Source organism: Urocitellus parryii, chromosome 2 (assembly GCF_045843805.1).
Source record: "Urocitellus parryii isolate mUroPar1 chromosome 2, mUroPar1.hap1, whole genome shotgun sequence".
Taxonomy (NCBI): domain Eukaryota; kingdom Metazoa; phylum Chordata; class Mammalia; order Rodentia; family Sciuridae; genus Urocitellus; species Urocitellus parryii.
The window spans coordinates 185,534,836-185,551,062 of record NC_135532.1 but is presented as its reverse complement, the minus strand read 5'-3'; the positions used below and the strand labels follow the sequence as shown (position 1 = coordinate 185,551,062).

Here is a 16,227-nt window from a genome sequence, read left to right as displayed (position 1 = left end):
CCGAGTAGCTGCTGACGTCTCGCCGTGTTGGGGGAACGGCCTGCTGGGGCTCCGCATTCTCTATCGGGGTCCTTGGAAGGATAGAACAGAGTGGAGTGAGCACAGGATGGATAGGCATTGTTAGAGCTAGAGCCACGGGAGAGCGCGGGCCCCAGAAACAGTTTGTAGGAGGGCGCAGTCCCAGGATGAGGGGCATTTGGGGGACAGCGGCAGTGCTCTAGGGGAAGGGTTGGTGCCCAGTGAGGAGGCAGTATGAGAGAGGAGCTACCAGGAAGAAGAGGCAGTTTGAGAGAAGACCTCTTCTCTACAATAGGGGGACAATCCAAGGTGTGCAGGAGAGGGCAGTGGTGGGGGAAAGGCAGTACCAAAATTGAAGGGGCAATGCTTTTGGGGAGCGCAGTGTGAGGGGATTAATGTCAGACCGAAGGGGAGGTGGTGGGAGGAGAGCAGGACCCAGGGAAAGAGGGCAGTGATGGGGAGGGTGCAGCACCAGGGGAGGGGACAGTGCAGACTTTTCTTTTCTCCATAGTGACATCAAGGCAAATTCCGAAGCCGGACGGACCCGGTCGGGTGACGTCCAGCTGGGCCGAGCCGGCCGGGGCCAACCCCGGGGGCCTTGGTGCCAGCTGGAGGGGCTGGGCACTATGCCCTACCGGGCCAGCTTTCTGGGGGCGGGGTTCTGATCCACCCGCCCCCGGTGCGGACTGTGCCCGGGCGGGCTTGCGGACCAGCAGGGCAGGGTTAGGGCCGGGCTTCTCTGGGCTAAGGATCAAGGTCCTTGCCTGGGTTAGGCCCCCACGCATTCCAGTCTTCCCTGACTCTGAAGAGGGCGCAGTAGAGCAGTAGCGGAGCACGAGAACCCGCGCCACCTCCGCGGAGGTGGGACCTATTGTGTCTCCGCCTTGGGCGTGTCACCTGAATTTAGAGTCACGCCCTCAACGTCCAAGCCTCTCCACAGCAATCTTTCCGGGCGGAAGTGTAGAAGCCCCGAGAGGGACTCGGCGGAAGTGGCTGCCTTACTGCAAGTCGGTGCGCATGCGTCATTCTGCCCCGGTGGAGCTCTTCAGCCTGAACATTTTTCCTGTCTCCTTTTCTCCACGCGAGGGGGTGCGCGAACCCCCAGTCGTGGCTGTGTGGTCAGCACTTCTTCTGGTCTCTTGGCCCCCTCACGATGGCGGGCATCCTGTTTGAGGATATTTTCGATGTGAAAGACATTGACCCGGAGGGTAAAAAGTTTGACCGAGGTAAGTTAAGGTACGCACGAGCGGTACAAAAGAAGAGGCCTGTCTCATTGCCACGCCCCTGGGCCCCCTCTCCACCCTGCTCACGTGGCCAGCCTCTAGCTACAGATTCTGATGAAGCGACGTCCCTCAGGAAACATTTTATGAATGAGAAACTTGAGACTCTGAACTTTCCCTGGCTTCACCCATGCAGTGCCTGCTGCCTGGGTGGCTTTCAGCCATGATGCTGACAAACTCCTGGGCATCTTTATAATCGCTACCTATTCTCTGTGTTAGAGATTATACTGTGCTCCCCTCTCACACACTTTGGCTTGTTCATTCGCAAAAGCCCCCATGAAGTAGGAGGTGTTTTTGCATTTTGTTCTGACAGGTTAAGTAACCCACCCAAGACCACAGAGTGAGTTATTTGACTTGTATTCTTATATTGGCCCCATAATCTTTAGCTGTTTGTGAAGTCCTCTCTGAGTTAGAGCTAATTGCTTGGCATACAACTCTTTATTCTGCAATCCATCGACAATTTTTTCTCCTTGGTGATACTTTATTTGCCTACAGACTGAGATATTTATCAAGTTCTTATACATCCTGTTAATCCTCTCAACATAATGTATAGCACAGAAAGAGAAAACCTTTGGATAAGTAATAACTTGCCCAGAGTCATGTTCTCAATCATTCAGGGGGCCTAGAGCCTAGATACTTGCTGCCAGAGGATCTTTGATTCTTTCTGGGGTTTCTGTTCTATTGCCATAGTTTTTGCCCTTTTTCTTCTTGCACAGGTTCTGATTGAACCTGCACTTCCTTGAATGCAGTGAAGAGGTTAATGGATGTATACCAGGTTACATTAAAATTCTTTTGCAATTAACCACCAAACTGGGATCTGTATGTTCTGCCCTGGGCTTGATAAAGTATGCCTGTCACTTACTTTGTTTTTCCCCAGTATCTCGACTGCATTGTGAGAGTGAATCTTTCAAGATGGACCTCATTTTAGATGTAAACATTCAAATTTACCCTGTAGACTTGGGTAAGTATTGAACACACACAATAGCAAGAGTTTTTTTCCCTTCTTAATTTCATCTATTCTTCATCCTCAGATATTGCATTTTTATTTCTAGGTGACAAGTTCCGATTGGTTATAGCTAGTACCTTGTATGAAGATGGTACCCTGGATGATGGTGAATACAACCCCACAGATGACAGGCCTTCCAGGTGAGGGAGTAGAGAAAGGAGCACTTTAAATATTGAAATATGCCCTGAGGACTAAGTGGTATAGAACCACCTCTGCAAGTGGGGGTTGAACTGGACCTTGGCCTCATACCTGGTAGGCAAGTACTCTATATCACTGAGCTCCATCACTAGCCTTTTTTAGTTTATTTTGAGACAGGATCTTGCTGAGTTGCCCAGGCTGGTTTCAAACTTGCAAACCTTCTGTCTCAGCTCCCCTGAGTAGCTGGGATTACAGGTATGTACTATTGTGTCTGATTTAGAAAGACCTTTATTTAGACCCTGGAATAAATGATTGTCATCAGAATCTGAGTAACCTTAAGGAAATTGCTGCACTTAAGAATTCAAACAACCACGACTGGGGTTGTGGCTCAGTGAAGAGCATTTGCCTAGCACGTATGAGGCCCTGGGTTTCATCTTCAGCACCACATAAAAATAAATAAATAAAAATAAAGGTATTGTGTCCAACTACAACTAAAAACCAGATATTAAAAAAAGAAAAAAAGAATTCAAACAACTATCTGGGTGTGGTGGCTCACGCCAATAATCTCAGCTGCTCGGGAGGCAGATGGAGGAGAATCACATGTTCAAAGCCAGTCTCAGCAACTTAGAGAGCCCCTAAGTAACTTAGTGGGGGATGTGGCTCAGTGGCTAAGCGCCCCTGGGTTCAATACCTAGTACCAAAAAAAAAAAAAAGAATTCAAACAACCAGGTGTTTACTGAGAGCAATGATACCATGGATATCATGCTTGTGAGGTGTAGCTTTTTGAAGGTGGAGGAAATGACCATTGAGTGACCTAGGCTATGTGGGAGGAGTTTGGTGTGATAGAGAGGCATTGGAGCACCACTGAGTTTAGTTCTTAGCTTTAGTACTTATTTGTTGAATACCCTAATCTCTTTTATTCTTAGTTTCCTCATCAGTAAAATAGAGATGTCATACTTGGTTCAAAGTATTATGGTGGGGAAGGACTAAATGACATCATATTTCTAAGGTGGCCCTTGTTATAATGCTGGCACTTAATTACCAGTTACCATTTTATTCTTATTTTTAATGTTTTTGTGATGGTGTCTCACTGTGTTCTCCAGGCTGGCCTCATGCTTCTGAGGTTCAAGTGATCCTCCTGTCTCCGCCTCCCAGTTAGCTAGGACTACAGGTGTAGCCATTATACCTGGCTATTAGTTACCATTTTAAAAGGATTTTTTTTTTTTTTTTTTTTTTGGTACCTGGGATTGAATTCAGGGATGTTAACCACTGAGCCACATCCCTGGCCCCTTTTTATATTTTATTTTGAGACAGGGTCTTGACAGGGTCTCGCTAAATTGCTTAGGGCCTCACTAAGTTGTTGTGGCTGTCTTGAGATCCTCCTACCTCAGCCTCCCAAGCCATGGAATTGCAGGTGTGTGCCACTGTGCCCAGCTGAAAAGGATTGTTTGTAATTATTATGAAGAATAACTTTGTCACTATTGTTCTGCAGGGCTGACCAGTTTGAGTATGTAATGTATGGGAAGGTGTACAGGATTGAGGGGGATGAAACGTCTACTGAAGCAGCAACACGCCTGTAAGTTCCGCAGTCTGGTGAGAATCCTTTTCCTTTCTCCCTGGCTAAGAAGTTGGGCCATGCTCTTGCTTCCTGTGTTGGGCCCCTCTCCTCAAATGCCTCAAACTTAGTTAGAACTTAAGTAGTAGCTGTTCCTGGTACAGTTTCCAGTCTGAAGTATTGGCTGCCCACTTTGCCCTTTGTCAGGATCTCAAGGCCCAGTGGTTCCAAAACTTAATCCTGCTGTGTGAAGTGCCAAGAAGAGTGGCTTCCCCAGGAACAACATGCAGCGTTAAGGATTAAACTGCTAGGCTTTTTTGTTGTTGTTTATTTGTGCGTGTGTGCTTTGCTACTTTGTAACCCAATCCCTGGTTCTTTGGTTTCCCTGCTTATTTTTTTCTTTAAAATTGTATTAAAACAATATGTGTTCTTTGTAAGCTATTTGAAGCAGAGAAGTAATGTAAAGGGGAAAAGTTACCTATAATTTTATACCCAGGAGGAACCTTTTACATAAACATTTTTGAATGGTCTTTTTTTTTTTTTTTTTTTTTTATCTTTTTTTTTTTTTAAGTCTTATTTTTTTCTTTGAGATCATGTTGTTTATTCTAATGTTTTCTTCTCTTTTTGTTTAACATATGTACACCATGTTTCCCCATGTTAGTGTAAAGCTTTTCCTAAACACTTTCAATGGCTGTATAACATTCTGGATTCATCTTGATTCATTTGGCCATTCCCCTAATTTTGTGCATGTTGGTGTTTTCCTCCTTTGCTAGTATAAACAACAGTGCTTTGCATGTATCTGTGCATTTTTCTTTGAATGAATTTTTGGTTCCTTAATGACAGAATACTTTTTTTTTTTTTTTTTTTTTGTATGCTGGGATGGAGCTCAGACTCATGGGATGGGGATCCTTCTATTTCAGCTCTGCCTATGTGTCTTACGGGGGCCTGCTCATGAGACTGCAGGGTGACGCCAACAACCTGCATGGATTTGAGGTGGATTCCAGAGTTTATCTGCTGATGAAGAAATTGGCCTTCTGAACCTCGAAAGATGCCAGCCTGCTCTTGGTCACTCAGGTTGTGGACATTGTTCAAACCTGAGTAGAAGTTGCTGTTGTTCACCTGTTAAGGAGGAACTGGTTTTCTGCCCACTGTTGGTGCATCTTTAGCTAGTCTGAACTCAGTGGGAAACTGGCTTGCCTGTGAAAGACCCAATGTTATTTTGTGTATATATGACTTTTTAATTAAACTTTACTTTTTCAGACTCCCCCCCTTCTTTAACACATTTTCATTTTAAAAAAAAATTGTTTTTCTTTTAGTTGTAGATGAACAAATACCTTTATTTTGTTCATTTATTTTTATGTGGTGCTGAGGATTGAACCCAGTGCTTCACACATGTCAGGCAAGTGCTCAACTGTTGGGCCACAACCCCAGCCCCATTTCCATTTTCTTTAAAATTGTTTTTTCCAATTTGTCTGTAGTATATTTCTGTCCCACAGCCAGATGACCATGTATCAACCTAGGGCTGTCCCAATCTCAGCCTTTTGGTTTTTGGGTTTAGGGTCATCTCCATCTCCTGGCTGACTGACTATTCTAGCATATATCCTCTAGTGTGATTTTCTATCTGGAGGGAGGGTTGTGCTTTGGCTCCTGAGAGTAATATCCCATGCCCGGAAGATACCACCCATTTGGCATAGAATTTTGAATTGGCAAGGTGCCATGCTCATGTCCTTCCAACACTCAGTCTCCAGGAAGTCAGTTCACATTAATTTGAATGAGTTACTTGCATAGCCTGGAAAAGTTCTTTTTTTAATGGAAGCTTTGGGTGGAGACTTTTTGACATGGACTTGGGGTGTGACTAATGAGAGGAGGAAGAGAGGACTTGGCTATAGAAGCAGGTGGACTTGGTTCTCTGCTCCATGTTCCAGTGGTGACCCAGGAGGGAGGGTAAGTGGTAATGGTTCTTATGAGTGACACTGAACAGGGAGCTGCTACACAGACCAGTGCAGTGGACAAGACAGTAATACCAAGAGGTTGGCAGTTCAGGGCCCAGGACAACACAGCAGCCTGACTGCACTCACTAACTTATTTTTTTTTTTTTTTTTTAAAGAGAGAGTGAGAGAGGAGAGAGAGAGAGAGAGAGAGAGAGAGAGAATTTTTTAATATTTATTTTTTAGTTCTCGGCGGACACAACATCTTTGTTTGTATGTGGTGCTGAGGATCGAACCCGGGCCGCACGCATGCTAGGCGAGCGCGCTACCACTTGAGCCACATCCCCAGCCCACTCACTAACTTATAAGTGGAAGAATAAAAAAGTTAAGGAAATGGTGGTGATGACAAGGGCTCCAGCCTGTGAACTGGCTCTACAACCAGGCATTAGAGGACCTGAGAAAGCATATGGGACTCTTTTCCCCTTGGAAATTCAGGGTAATAATTCAGAAAGATTGGGGATTAAGCAATTGTCTTTTGATATCCTGGTTTTGCCATAGGAGCTGGTACCCTGCTGGTATGCCTGGGGTTTTTGCTTTCCCATCATTTTCAGGTCTCTACATGAGGCATTAGAAATAGTATTTAGGGAAATGGGTTGAAGTGAATGACCTCAGCAGTGAGGAGAGAAGGTGTTTTTTGTTGTTATTTTACCATTGGTGGTTTGGGGAAGGAAGTAGCAGATGCCTTAGGGGTTGGGGAGTATTTTTATGGAATCTTAGAACCTTTCCATGGGGTCAGATTCTCTTGAAGGGTTGGAGAAGGATGGATTTAGGTTAGAGAGAGAGAACCTAACTACTGGGAATCAGGATATAAACTGTCCTGGGGTAGCAAAAGAGAGAGAACTAGTGTAAAGTAAAACATTATGGTTTTAAAGTGTGTGTGTATGTGTCTGTGTGTGTGTGTGTGTGTGTGTGAGAGAGAGAGAGAGAGAGAGAGAAGAAGGGATGGAATCAGCCAGAAGGAGTGATTTGGAAGTCTTTTCTTTTGGTTCTGGGGGTTGACTTCAGGGGCTTCATAATATGCCAAGCATGTATGAAGTGCTACACCTGCTGCTCCACGTTAGATTAGTTACCTTTTATGGTGCTGAGATCAAATCCAGGATGTCACACATGCTGGACAATCTAGGATAGATTTATTTATTTATTTTTTGTACTGGAGATTGAACCTGGGTGTGTTTAACCACTGAGCCACATAAATAGCCTTTTTTTTTTACATTTTATTTTGAGACAGAGTCTATGTTAAGTTGCTGAGGCTGGCTTTGAACTTGCTATCCGCCTGCCTCAGCCTTCCCAGCTGCTGGGATTACAGGTGTATACCACTGTGCCTGGCTAGGATAGATTCTTAATAGGTGCAAATTCATTCACACTGGAGAAAACTATGAGCTTTCTTTTTTGCCTACACTAGAGTAAGTCAAACACGAATATTAGATGCCTGGAACTCTCTGGCTATATTTACGTTTTTGCCATCCTTATCTCTCCTATGAGTGGGCTGAGAATCCATAATTCTTTGGTCCCTTTGGAATATCTTATTCTGGGTTCTGGCTTTTTCATATGCCATAAAGTTTCATTTGATCATTATATATATTTTTGATCATTAAATTTAACATGCTTTGTTTTGATATTTAAATAATTTCCACTAACCATTTCATTAACTGCACCCTGAAATTTGTAGTAGGGTTGAACTAATTCTTTCTCATGCAGAACTGATGGCACCTGAGATTTGGACAATATATTTGAGCTGTGTGCACTTTTTGTTTTTTGCTGTGCTGGAGATGGAACCCAGGGCCTTGATCATGCTAGGCAAACACATTACTACTAAGCAGCATCCCAGCTTTGTACATTTGTTAATTCCTTCTCCATGTTAACTCTTCTGCCCAGGAAAGAAAGATACTTGGAGATCTAAATTGGTCACCCCCGCAAGAGCTTAGGTTTTCCACTTAGATTTGTTAATAAGAGCTGAGGATGTAGCTAGGATGTAATTCTCAGTGACTTAGGAAGCTGAGGCAGGATATCACGAATTCAAGGCCAGCCTCAGCAACTTATTGAGACCCTGTCTCAAAAAGAAAAGGACTGGGGATGTAGCTCAGTGGTAAAGTACCTCATTAATAGTTGTTGCATTTACTCCATAAGGACTTGGAAATCTTTCCCAGTATATAGAACTACTGAATGATTATATTGGACAGCGCACCACACTGAGGAGACTCTGGGATTTAGAGTCAATCAGACTAGGGCTGTTTCTATTCCTGCCAACAGTCTCTATGACCATTGGTAATTTACCTGGCTTCTCTGAGCCTTAGTTTCCTCATCCTTAAAATGTAGGTGGTAATATACATTTTACTGAATTGTATGAGCATTAAAAAAGGGAATATAAGATGGGTGTGGTACTGCATGCCTATAATCCCAGGGACTCATGAGGTTGAGGGAGGAGGATCTCAAGTTCAAGGTCAGCCTCAGCAATTTAATCAAACGCTGTCTTTAAAGGAAAAAGAAAACAAACCGAAAAGAAAGAGAAAGGAACATATATATGATTCCTGACTTTCACCCTAGTGTTTTGGAATGCCTTTGGGGATTCTCAGGTATCTGTGGCAGTGTTTGGAATCCTGAGTTCCTGGTAGACTTTCCTTTTCTTTGAGGTGGGAGAGAGGGAAAAGTTCCTACTAGTTTTCCTACAGGAACCTCAGAATGCAGTAAGTTGATCTTTGTACACAAGGTAAACCTCCCCTTCCTGAGCACCAAGACAGCAAGACTTATTTGCAAAGCCTCTGAAGTCTACCCACCCCCCACCTTTCCCTGTGGTACAGGAGATTGAACCAGGGGCATTCTACCACTGAGCCACATCCCCTGCCCTTTTTTGGGGTGTTGGGGGAAGCAGGGACAGGTTCTTGCTAAATTGTTGAGGCTGACTTTGAACTGTGATCCTCCTGCTTTGGCCTCCTGAGTAATTTGATTACAGGTGTGTGCTACCTGTGCCCTGCAACCCCACCTTCTTTTTAGGGATCCCATAGTTGGGTTTATGGTAATCACATTGGGCTGCTTTTTAGATGCACTTGTAGGGTTTGAGAAGGGAGCCCTCAACTTGTTCTTGTTTGTCCTGCTCTTCCAGCTAAAGGAGCTCATGCCACTTCCTGCACTTCCCCCTGACCTCCACAGGAGGGAGGCAAGAGCCCAGGCCTGGCAAAGCCTCCTGCTGAGCTGCTGAAGGGCTAGCTATTTGCTCAGCTGTCACATTCAGGTCTTGTCTTTACTGAACTGTCTACATAGCCTTACCTGGGGTGGGGGTGAGTGTTAGCTTTCTTGGGAGGTGGGGTTGTGTGTGTGGGGGGGTACCCCCTGTGAAGAACATCTTTCCTTTGCTTTTTAGTTAGCTTTTGGGTTCTCTCATTTATTCTTTTACAGCCTTAGTTTTGTCAATTTTATAGGGACAGTGTTTCTGAGAGACACCTGTTACTCATTTATCAAAAGTAAGAATCTCTTAAGAATAGAGGACCAAACAGTCCCACAGAGAATGACAGTAAAGGTAACGGGGCACTGGAGGGCCTTAAACTTGAAGCGAAGGAAACTACCCTTTCTGTTTTCTGACACAAAGATAGTCTCTATCTCTGTTCAAAGGTGAGGCCAGAACAGGCCTTTGCAGAATTATTATATGAATAAAAAGCATATAGAGAATTAGTGATTTTCAAATTTATGCAGAAAATAGACCAAAGATAACTAGCTGCTCTGATGAATATTGTTGATAGCTTAAAAAATAACTTTTGAAGTTTTATAATGTACAGTGAAAAAAAAAAACAGTCCCTTTTTCTTTCCTGTGTATTCACCTTTACCAGAGTATTGGCTTTCAGGTGGAAACAGGATGTCTGGTATAGCTGCAGTTGTCTTCCAGAGCCTCTCCAGGGAAGGGAACTGCACATGAGAGACACTGCAAATATTGTCAGTGTCAGCATTCCTTACCCTTCCTGAGACAGATTTGGAGAGTTAGGATGGGCTCTGGTTAGAAGGGGGTTAGTAGGGTTGGCAGAAGAGTCAGGAGGCAGGGGGTGGAACTGGACCATGGGGGTGGGCAAGGTGGGTAAAGGGGATAAGAGTGTGTACTGATCAGTAGGAGGATGGGTTGGGGAAGGAGAAGATCCAGTCTGGAGGTTGTGTGACAGGAAGCCTGTGCCCAAAGTTCCTAATGGAATGTCTGGGGCTTCTAGGGTACCCGGTGAGGCTCCAGGAAAGAGTCCATGAGTTCCATTCAAAGGTCTGTGTGTCCTGTTCAGGTATCCAGTGATTTGGTCTGGGGACCTGGTGGTTTGATTCAGCAGAGCAGGAATCTTGGCTCTGAATCCCCGCAGCTTGCTCAGAAGTCCAGAGCCAGTAGTTCTGGCTGAGACACTGAAGTTCGCCTCCAACAATCCAGAAGTCCTGTTTGGGAGCTTGTTCAGTGTGAGGAATAGAGAAGTACTGCTTGGGACAGCTGTGGTGGGCAGGGACCGCCTGACACAGAGGGCAGGTCCTCCTACAACCAGAAGAAAACGCACCTTTCCTCGGAGCAGTTGTTGGAAGCTCAGGAAGATGGCATTGGGATCCTTGTGAGCTGTGGTCCTGCCCTGTGGAGGAAGCTGAGGGCAGAGGATGGGCCTGAAGTCAGAGACCAGGCCTAAGATATCAGGTCTCCCTTGACTATGTAGGACAGATAGGGTGTCTGCACCCAGGCATTATAACTAGGAAGGAACACTCCTTGGCAGACCAGTTCTACCCTCCAGATCCCTTGAATCCCCTTTCTTCCCCCAGGTCGTTTAGGGAGACTGAGTCAGAGGACAATTTCTTTGGATTCCTCAGCTTGGGATTTACCTGGGTTCCAAGGAGGCCCTGCAGGGCACCAAGGAGGAGTCGGACCTGTCCAGAAAGCTGTCCCAGGAGAGCTGAGAGGCAGGTGGGACCCAACTGTCCCCGTGCTGCCATCACTCCCTCCAGTAGAAGGGTCACTGCTCCCAGAATGTCCTGTGCCTTGGTCTGCTCCTGGGAAAGAGATGGAAGAAAGAAGCGGACTGCTTCAAAGGGCATGCTAATAGCGGGTGGGGAGCCTGTAGGAGTAGCCAGCAGAATGAATCATAGGAGCTGAGAATTGGACAGGACCAGGGTCCCACCCAGCACAGGAATTCTTTCACAGTCTCCCGACAATTGGTCATTGGCCTCTGCTTCAATAACTCCACTGTCCGCCAACCCTGCCTGGTCTTACACCAACTTTCAGTCAGAAAGTTCTGCACTGTTATAACTTTTAGCTCTTGAAAACTAGTGCCGAAAGTCTACTCTTTTTGCTACAAAATAGAAGAATTGAGGCTCCAAAATAATGGAAGGGAAGGGACTTAATAAATGGCAGAGCTTGAACTATAGGTGATCCATAGGGACCAACTGTCCTTCTCCTCTGACCCAGTGATCCGAGCAGACCTGAGGAAAGGAGGGGGACTCTAGAGATCTTGGGGGTAGAAGACTTGACCTGCCAATGAGTCCTGCATCCCAAGTAGGTTTCCTGAGTCATGAGTGGAAACATTTCTTGCTTTACCATAAGACTACTACTTTTCTTCAAGCTAATCAGACATGTTTTTTTAACCAGGTCTCCCATAACATTTTTTTCTAGGCTCTCACTATGCAGGTTTTTCTTTCTGGACAGTTTAATATGGTCCCTTTTAATAAATTAGCATGTGTCCTGAAGGGGATGTTCAGTACTCAGACCAGTGCTTTTAAGTGCAATTCACTCAAAATAGAGTTCTAAGAATATTTCCATAATATTGTTACTAAACATCTAAAAGCAGTCTAGAATTGCTAGCTTTAAAACCAATTGCTTCTGATTTGGGGTTGTAACTCATGCACAAGGCCCTGGGTTCAATGCCTAGCTCTGCAAAAAGGAATAAATAAATAAATAAATAAACAAACAAACAAATAATTGCTTTAATAGTGCCATTACTTGCTAAGTTTTTTTTTTTTTTTTAAAACACTTCCAAATCTTTTTCATAGGAAGTGCTAGGGCCAGAAGCTTAAATGAGGGAAGCAGGGCTTCAGGGTCTTAAGCTGGAATAGGACTTTATTCATTTTACATGTAGAATTACACACGTGTCTATTAAATTTCATCTTGTTTATGATGTAAGTTTTTAGTGATTGGAATCTTGATTCTGACTTCAGTTAGTGGTGCTTCCCAGCATCGTGTCATCTGTGGATACAGATTAATCTTACTTCTCTGTGCCAACTTAAGAAGGTTGAACAGTCTTAAAGGCATGATCGTGATAGACTTCTATCCAGCTTTTTTGTGTGTGTATGTATGGTGCTGGGGATTGAAACCAGGGCCTTGTGCATTCGAGGCAAGTACTCTACCAACTGAGCTATATCCCCAGCCCCTCTCTCCAGCTTTTCATGATGTTTAACATATTAATATTTGACATATTGGGCCTGAAATCCATCATCTTGTCCACAGGATAGACATAGATGAATGTATATTGGGTTAGGGTGGCCAAGCTGAAGATGAGATTATTTTTAGTGACCTTAAGAATTATGAAGGACAGGCTGAGGATATACTCAGTTGGTAGGGTGCTTGCCTCGCATGCACAAGGTCCTGGGTTCAATCCCAGCACCACACACACACACAAAAATAATGAAGGATCCATGGAAAGCAGTAGGGAGCTGATAATGAGCTGATAATGACAGGAATTTGGGGAGCCAAAGTAAAGGATGGAGTTCCTTGTGTGTGTGTGTGTGTGTGTGTGTGTGTGTGTGTGTGTGTGTGTTTTGCTGGTGATCAAAGCCAGGGTCACATATGCTGGGCAAGTACTCTACCACTGAGCCATGCCCCCAGCCCAGACATCCCAGGGATGACTTTCTTACCGTCTGGGTTTTCCATTCTCCCAAGCTAAAATCCACAGCAGGTAGCAGGACAGGGGTGGACAAAGGATTGATGTCTGGGCACTGGCTCTGTTGAAAAAAAAAATGTGTGGGGGAGAAGAGAGATGAAATAGAGAGGGTACGGTGGCCCAGTGACTGGGCTAGCCTTCCATGAGCACTATGTTCAGTCCAGAGCTTCTAAAAAAGGCTCTAGTGCAAATCACAATTCTTGACAGGGAGTGGTGATCAGTAGGTCAAAGGCAATGTTGGAAGAATAGTTATTGGTCCGGGAGTGAGAGGAAGTTATGGGGTTGAGGGTACCTTACCAGTTAAGTGAATAGAGAAGCTAGTGCTTGGGAATTCTCACCAGTCTGCTGTGAAGGACGTGGGAGTCACGAAGCAGTTTATTTAGGAGTCGGGGGTCACAGGCAGGAGGAGCCGGGCTGGACAGAGTTAGTCTTGCAGTAAGGAGAAGCATGACCACAAGGAGCAATTCTTAGATGAGGAGAAGTGAGGTTGAACGGGGTGGATAAGGAAGAAATCATTGTTGGGTGATGGTCCAGGAAATCCCATTTAGGACCCAGACCTGAAATCCAGGGAATCTTCTACTTGGACATACCTTATTCCTGGGAGACTGGGTTCCCTAATTCCCCACCCCTGCAGCATGCCTATTTATTCTCTCTCCCTGCCATGCTCCAGCCTGGGCCTAGCCCCTCAAGTGTGATCTTACCAGTCAGCTCCATTCTGGCTAGGGTGTCTGGCTGGAGTGGCTCCCTGTATGGGGCCTCTCCCCTGAATCCTTCCTGGGGCCATGGAGGCGGCTTGGGCTCTTTGCACTTCTGGGCAGAGTGGGGTGGGGCACAGGTGGGCCGAGGAAGACAGTCTGGAAACTATCCTGAAAGTTACAAAAGTGGTGAATATTTTACCAAGTTTCAAGAAAAAGACTGCCTGGCAGAGGGAACAGATGCTGGGAGAGCTTGAGTTACTAAAGTTCTGATGGCTCCCAGGTTTTCTTGTGATCACAGCATATGGTGTCTCCTGACTTTGTCAGGGGTCCTCAGTGACTCTGGTACTGGTTTGGTCCCTCCACTCACATACACGCTGAGGGCAGCAGAACATGATATGCACTCTTGTGTGCATACACACACACACACACACACACACACACACACACACACACACCCACCTTTATTGGCCTCAAATTCTGAGTAACCTTGGTTGTTAGGTTGGAAGAAATCTGGGATCGGGTTAGAGAAGGGAGCCTGAAGAGTGGAAAACAGGATCCAGAGCAAGGATCAGGAAGTTGAAAATATGCACGATGTGTTGCAGTGTGGCTTCCGTGTTGGGCAGAAATATAACTGGGACCACAGGAGGACATGGATTAAAAGGGGGTACCATAGTCATTGACCTCTCATTCTTTCTCTATTTACCCTACCCATATAGTCTCCTGGAGTTTTTCTTTGCATTCCAAGTTCTGATATCCAAGTTAAAGAGATTCCAAGTACTGATATCCAAGTTAAAGAGATGAACTAATAGTCCTGGGATTTCCTTCCTGAGGCAAGTGGCTCAGGAATGAGCAACAGCTTAGTGAGGTGATGCCCGCCTTACATGGCTTACCTTATTTTAGACACTGACTGGCCAAGTTATCTGTCTCATGGCTACACCTGCTTCCCTGCCCCCTCTGCAGACCCCTTCTGATTGCTTCACAAGACCCCCCACATGGTTTCCTCCTCCCTTCACAAGTTGTGCAAAGAGGCCTGCACCTGATTCAATATTGGGATTTCCTGTAGGTCTGTCAACATGCATGAGCCCTCCTCCCTTTATGTTCTCCTTGTGCCCTGGCTTGCCTGACCCAGCTTCCCCAGTCCCAGGATTCAGAACTTTAAGCTAATAAAAAATGAGCCGGTAAGACTGGGGATTGGACCGCGTCTATTTTAGTGCTGTGTTTTCTAACCCTACATGTACCTCCTTTCTTATTTTCTCCCTGGGCCTGTGTCCCCTTTCCTAGATCTTGGGAGGCCTGTGCTATATTCCACTAAGTCTGTGATCAGTCCTTCAGAAACCAGCACCCCACCCCCTACCCCTGCCCTGTCCTGCTCCTCCCATTCTGGGAAGGCTCCACTCTTCTCGACAAAGGTCAGTGCCTGTAGGTTCCAGTTTGCTTGCCCCTCCCCCAGCTTGGAGCCCAACTCTTCTTTCCTGTCTTTCATACCCTCACTTAACCCCAAACCCTGTTTGCCACTCACCGGGTAGAGAAGGGCTTAAGGACCCAGGTGCACAGCAGGCAGCACTCTGGGGAGCAGATGAGTAGAAAGACATGTGGCGTTGGGGCACAGCCCCTCCACTGCAGTGGGGTCACAGGCTTGACCGGGCCACTTTTGCCCAATCAGAGAGCAGAGAGCCACCAGACACTGGCGAAGGCCCCGGAAGTGACGCCTTCTCCTCCTATCCAAGCTGGACCTGGAGCCCCTGCCTGGACCATGGTCCACTAATGGAGCCCAGCTCCTCCACCCCCACACACCACAGGGAGGATTTGCATAGGGGGATTCATCTTTTCCTAGAAGATGGAAACCTGGGAGCTGGCTGGGAGAGAGATGGGAAAGGAATAGAGGTTTTGTCCAGGAGATAGCTGGCAGGACATGTTTGTCCTGAGGGAAAAGGCATGGAAGTCTTGCTTCAGATCGATGAGGTTTTCAGTTCTTAGCTATTCAAATTTCTTCTCTCTGAACACCATACCAGCTGTCAAAATCCAGGTTTCTCCTACAACTCCCTAGGGAGTCTCATCTTGTAATTCCCCTTTCCCAAATGGAATCTAGGCATTGCCTATATTGAAGAAAGATCTTATTAGGGGTCATGGTATGGAGAAAGGGTGTGGACAGTTTGAAGGGACTGGAGGGTGAGGGGGTGTGTGCTGGGTTAAGCCTGGGTCCAGGTGCTCTCCTCCTGGGGCCCAAGAGCTTGGACAACTAAACCCACTTACCTCTGTGTCCATGCCCTGAGCTTGCCCTGTCTTTTGCCCTCTTCCATCTCTTACCACTCCACATGTGACAAGAAAAATAACCAGGCCCATGTGTCCCTGTCTTAAGAAAGACAGCTGCTGAGCCTCCCCCGCAAATACCTCCCTGCTGCCACCCTCCTCTTTCCTTTGGCCCTGGCTCTAACTACTTTGCTTTCCCCTCAGTTCCAGTCTCCCTACAGTCTCTTTCCTCAGGGGCCTCTTGGCTTGACCTTGTTCCCACCTTCTACCCCTAGTTCTTCCTCAGGCTCTCTCTTGTTCCTCTTCCCAAGGATGGGGCTGTCTGCTAGGAGTATGGCCTAGATCCCGGAATTCTCCAGTTCAGACAGAGGAGATGCCTCCCAAGATTAGGAAGGAGGGTGCTGGGATAGCTG

At 46.0% G+C, this 16,227-nt stretch overlaps 2 protein-coding genes across 7 annotated transcripts; one reads left to right on the top strand and one right to left on the bottom strand.

Annotated features, from left to right (window-relative positions):
- Nucleotides 1–1,158: 1,158 nt before the first annotated feature.
- Polr2h (RNA polymerase II, I and III subunit H) lies at nt 1,159–5,253 on the top strand. Of its 3 annotated transcripts, none has more exons than XM_026389299.2 (5): nt 1,159–1,244; nt 2,176–2,259; nt 2,351–2,444; nt 3,935–4,018; nt 4,918–5,252. In XM_026389299.2, exons 1-5 carry the CDS (start codon nt 1,172–1,174, stop codon nt 5,033–5,035), a joined length of 453 nt encoding a protein of 150 aa, XP_026245084.1. In that variant the 5' UTR covers nt 1,159–1,171; the 3' UTR covers nt 5,036–5,252. The 3 variants fall into 3 exon arrangements, with proteins under 3 accessions (XP_026245084.1, XP_026245085.1, XP_026245086.1); XM_026389300.1 differs by having other exon boundaries at nt 1,185–1,254; nt 4,918–5,253; XM_026389301.1 differs by lacking the exon at nt 1,159–1,244 and adding an exon at nt 2,049–2,073 and having other exon boundaries at nt 4,918–5,253.
- Nucleotides 5,254–9,766: 4,513 nt separating this feature from the next.
- On the bottom strand, nt 9,767–15,332 carry Thpo (thrombopoietin). 4 transcript variants are annotated; one of them, XM_026389373.1, is made up of 7 exons: nt 15,084–15,332; nt 14,024–14,195; nt 13,568–13,732; nt 13,205–13,332; nt 12,841–12,927; nt 10,816–10,983; nt 9,767–10,583 (listed from the first exon to the last, which is right to left on the bottom strand). In XM_026389373.1, the coding sequence occupies exons 3-7, from the start codon at nt 13,578–13,580 to the stop codon at nt 9,927–9,929; spliced, it is 1,053 nt and encodes a 350-aa protein (XP_026245158.1). In that variant the 5' UTR covers nt 13,581–13,732; nt 14,024–14,195; nt 15,084–15,332; the 3' UTR covers nt 9,767–9,926. The 4 variants fall into 4 exon arrangements, with proteins under 4 accessions (XP_026245158.1, XP_026245157.1, XP_026245159.1 ...); XM_026389374.1 differs by lacking the exon at nt 14,024–14,195 and having other exon boundaries at nt 9,983–10,386; nt 10,503–10,583; XM_026389372.1 differs by lacking the exon at nt 14,024–14,195.
- Nucleotides 15,333–16,227: the final 895 nt, after the last annotated feature.

Bases quoted from the DNA above. Each gene is read 5' to 3' on its own strand.
- Polr2h (XM_026389299.2), top strand. From the start codon at position 1,172: ATGGCGGGCATCCTGTTTGAGGATATTTTCGATGTGAAAGACATTGAC. The intron at 2,445-3,934 runs GTGAGGGAGTAG...ATTGTTCTGCAG, and splicing joins ACAGATGACAGGCCTTCCAG to GGCTGACCAGTTTGAGTATG. The intron at 4,019-4,917 runs GTAAGTTCCGCA...CTTCTATTTCAG, and splicing joins ACTGAAGCAGCAACACGCCT to CTCTGCCTATGTGTCTTACG.
- Thpo (XM_026389373.1), bottom strand. The intron at 12,928-13,204 runs GTGAGAATTCCC...TTTTTTCAACAG, and splicing joins ACGTCCTTCACAGCAGACTG to AGCCAGTGCCCAGACATCAA. The intron at 10,984-12,840 runs GTAAGAAAGTCA...TCTCTTTCCCAG, and splicing joins GAGAATGGAAAACCCAGACG to GAGCAGACCAAGGCACAGGA.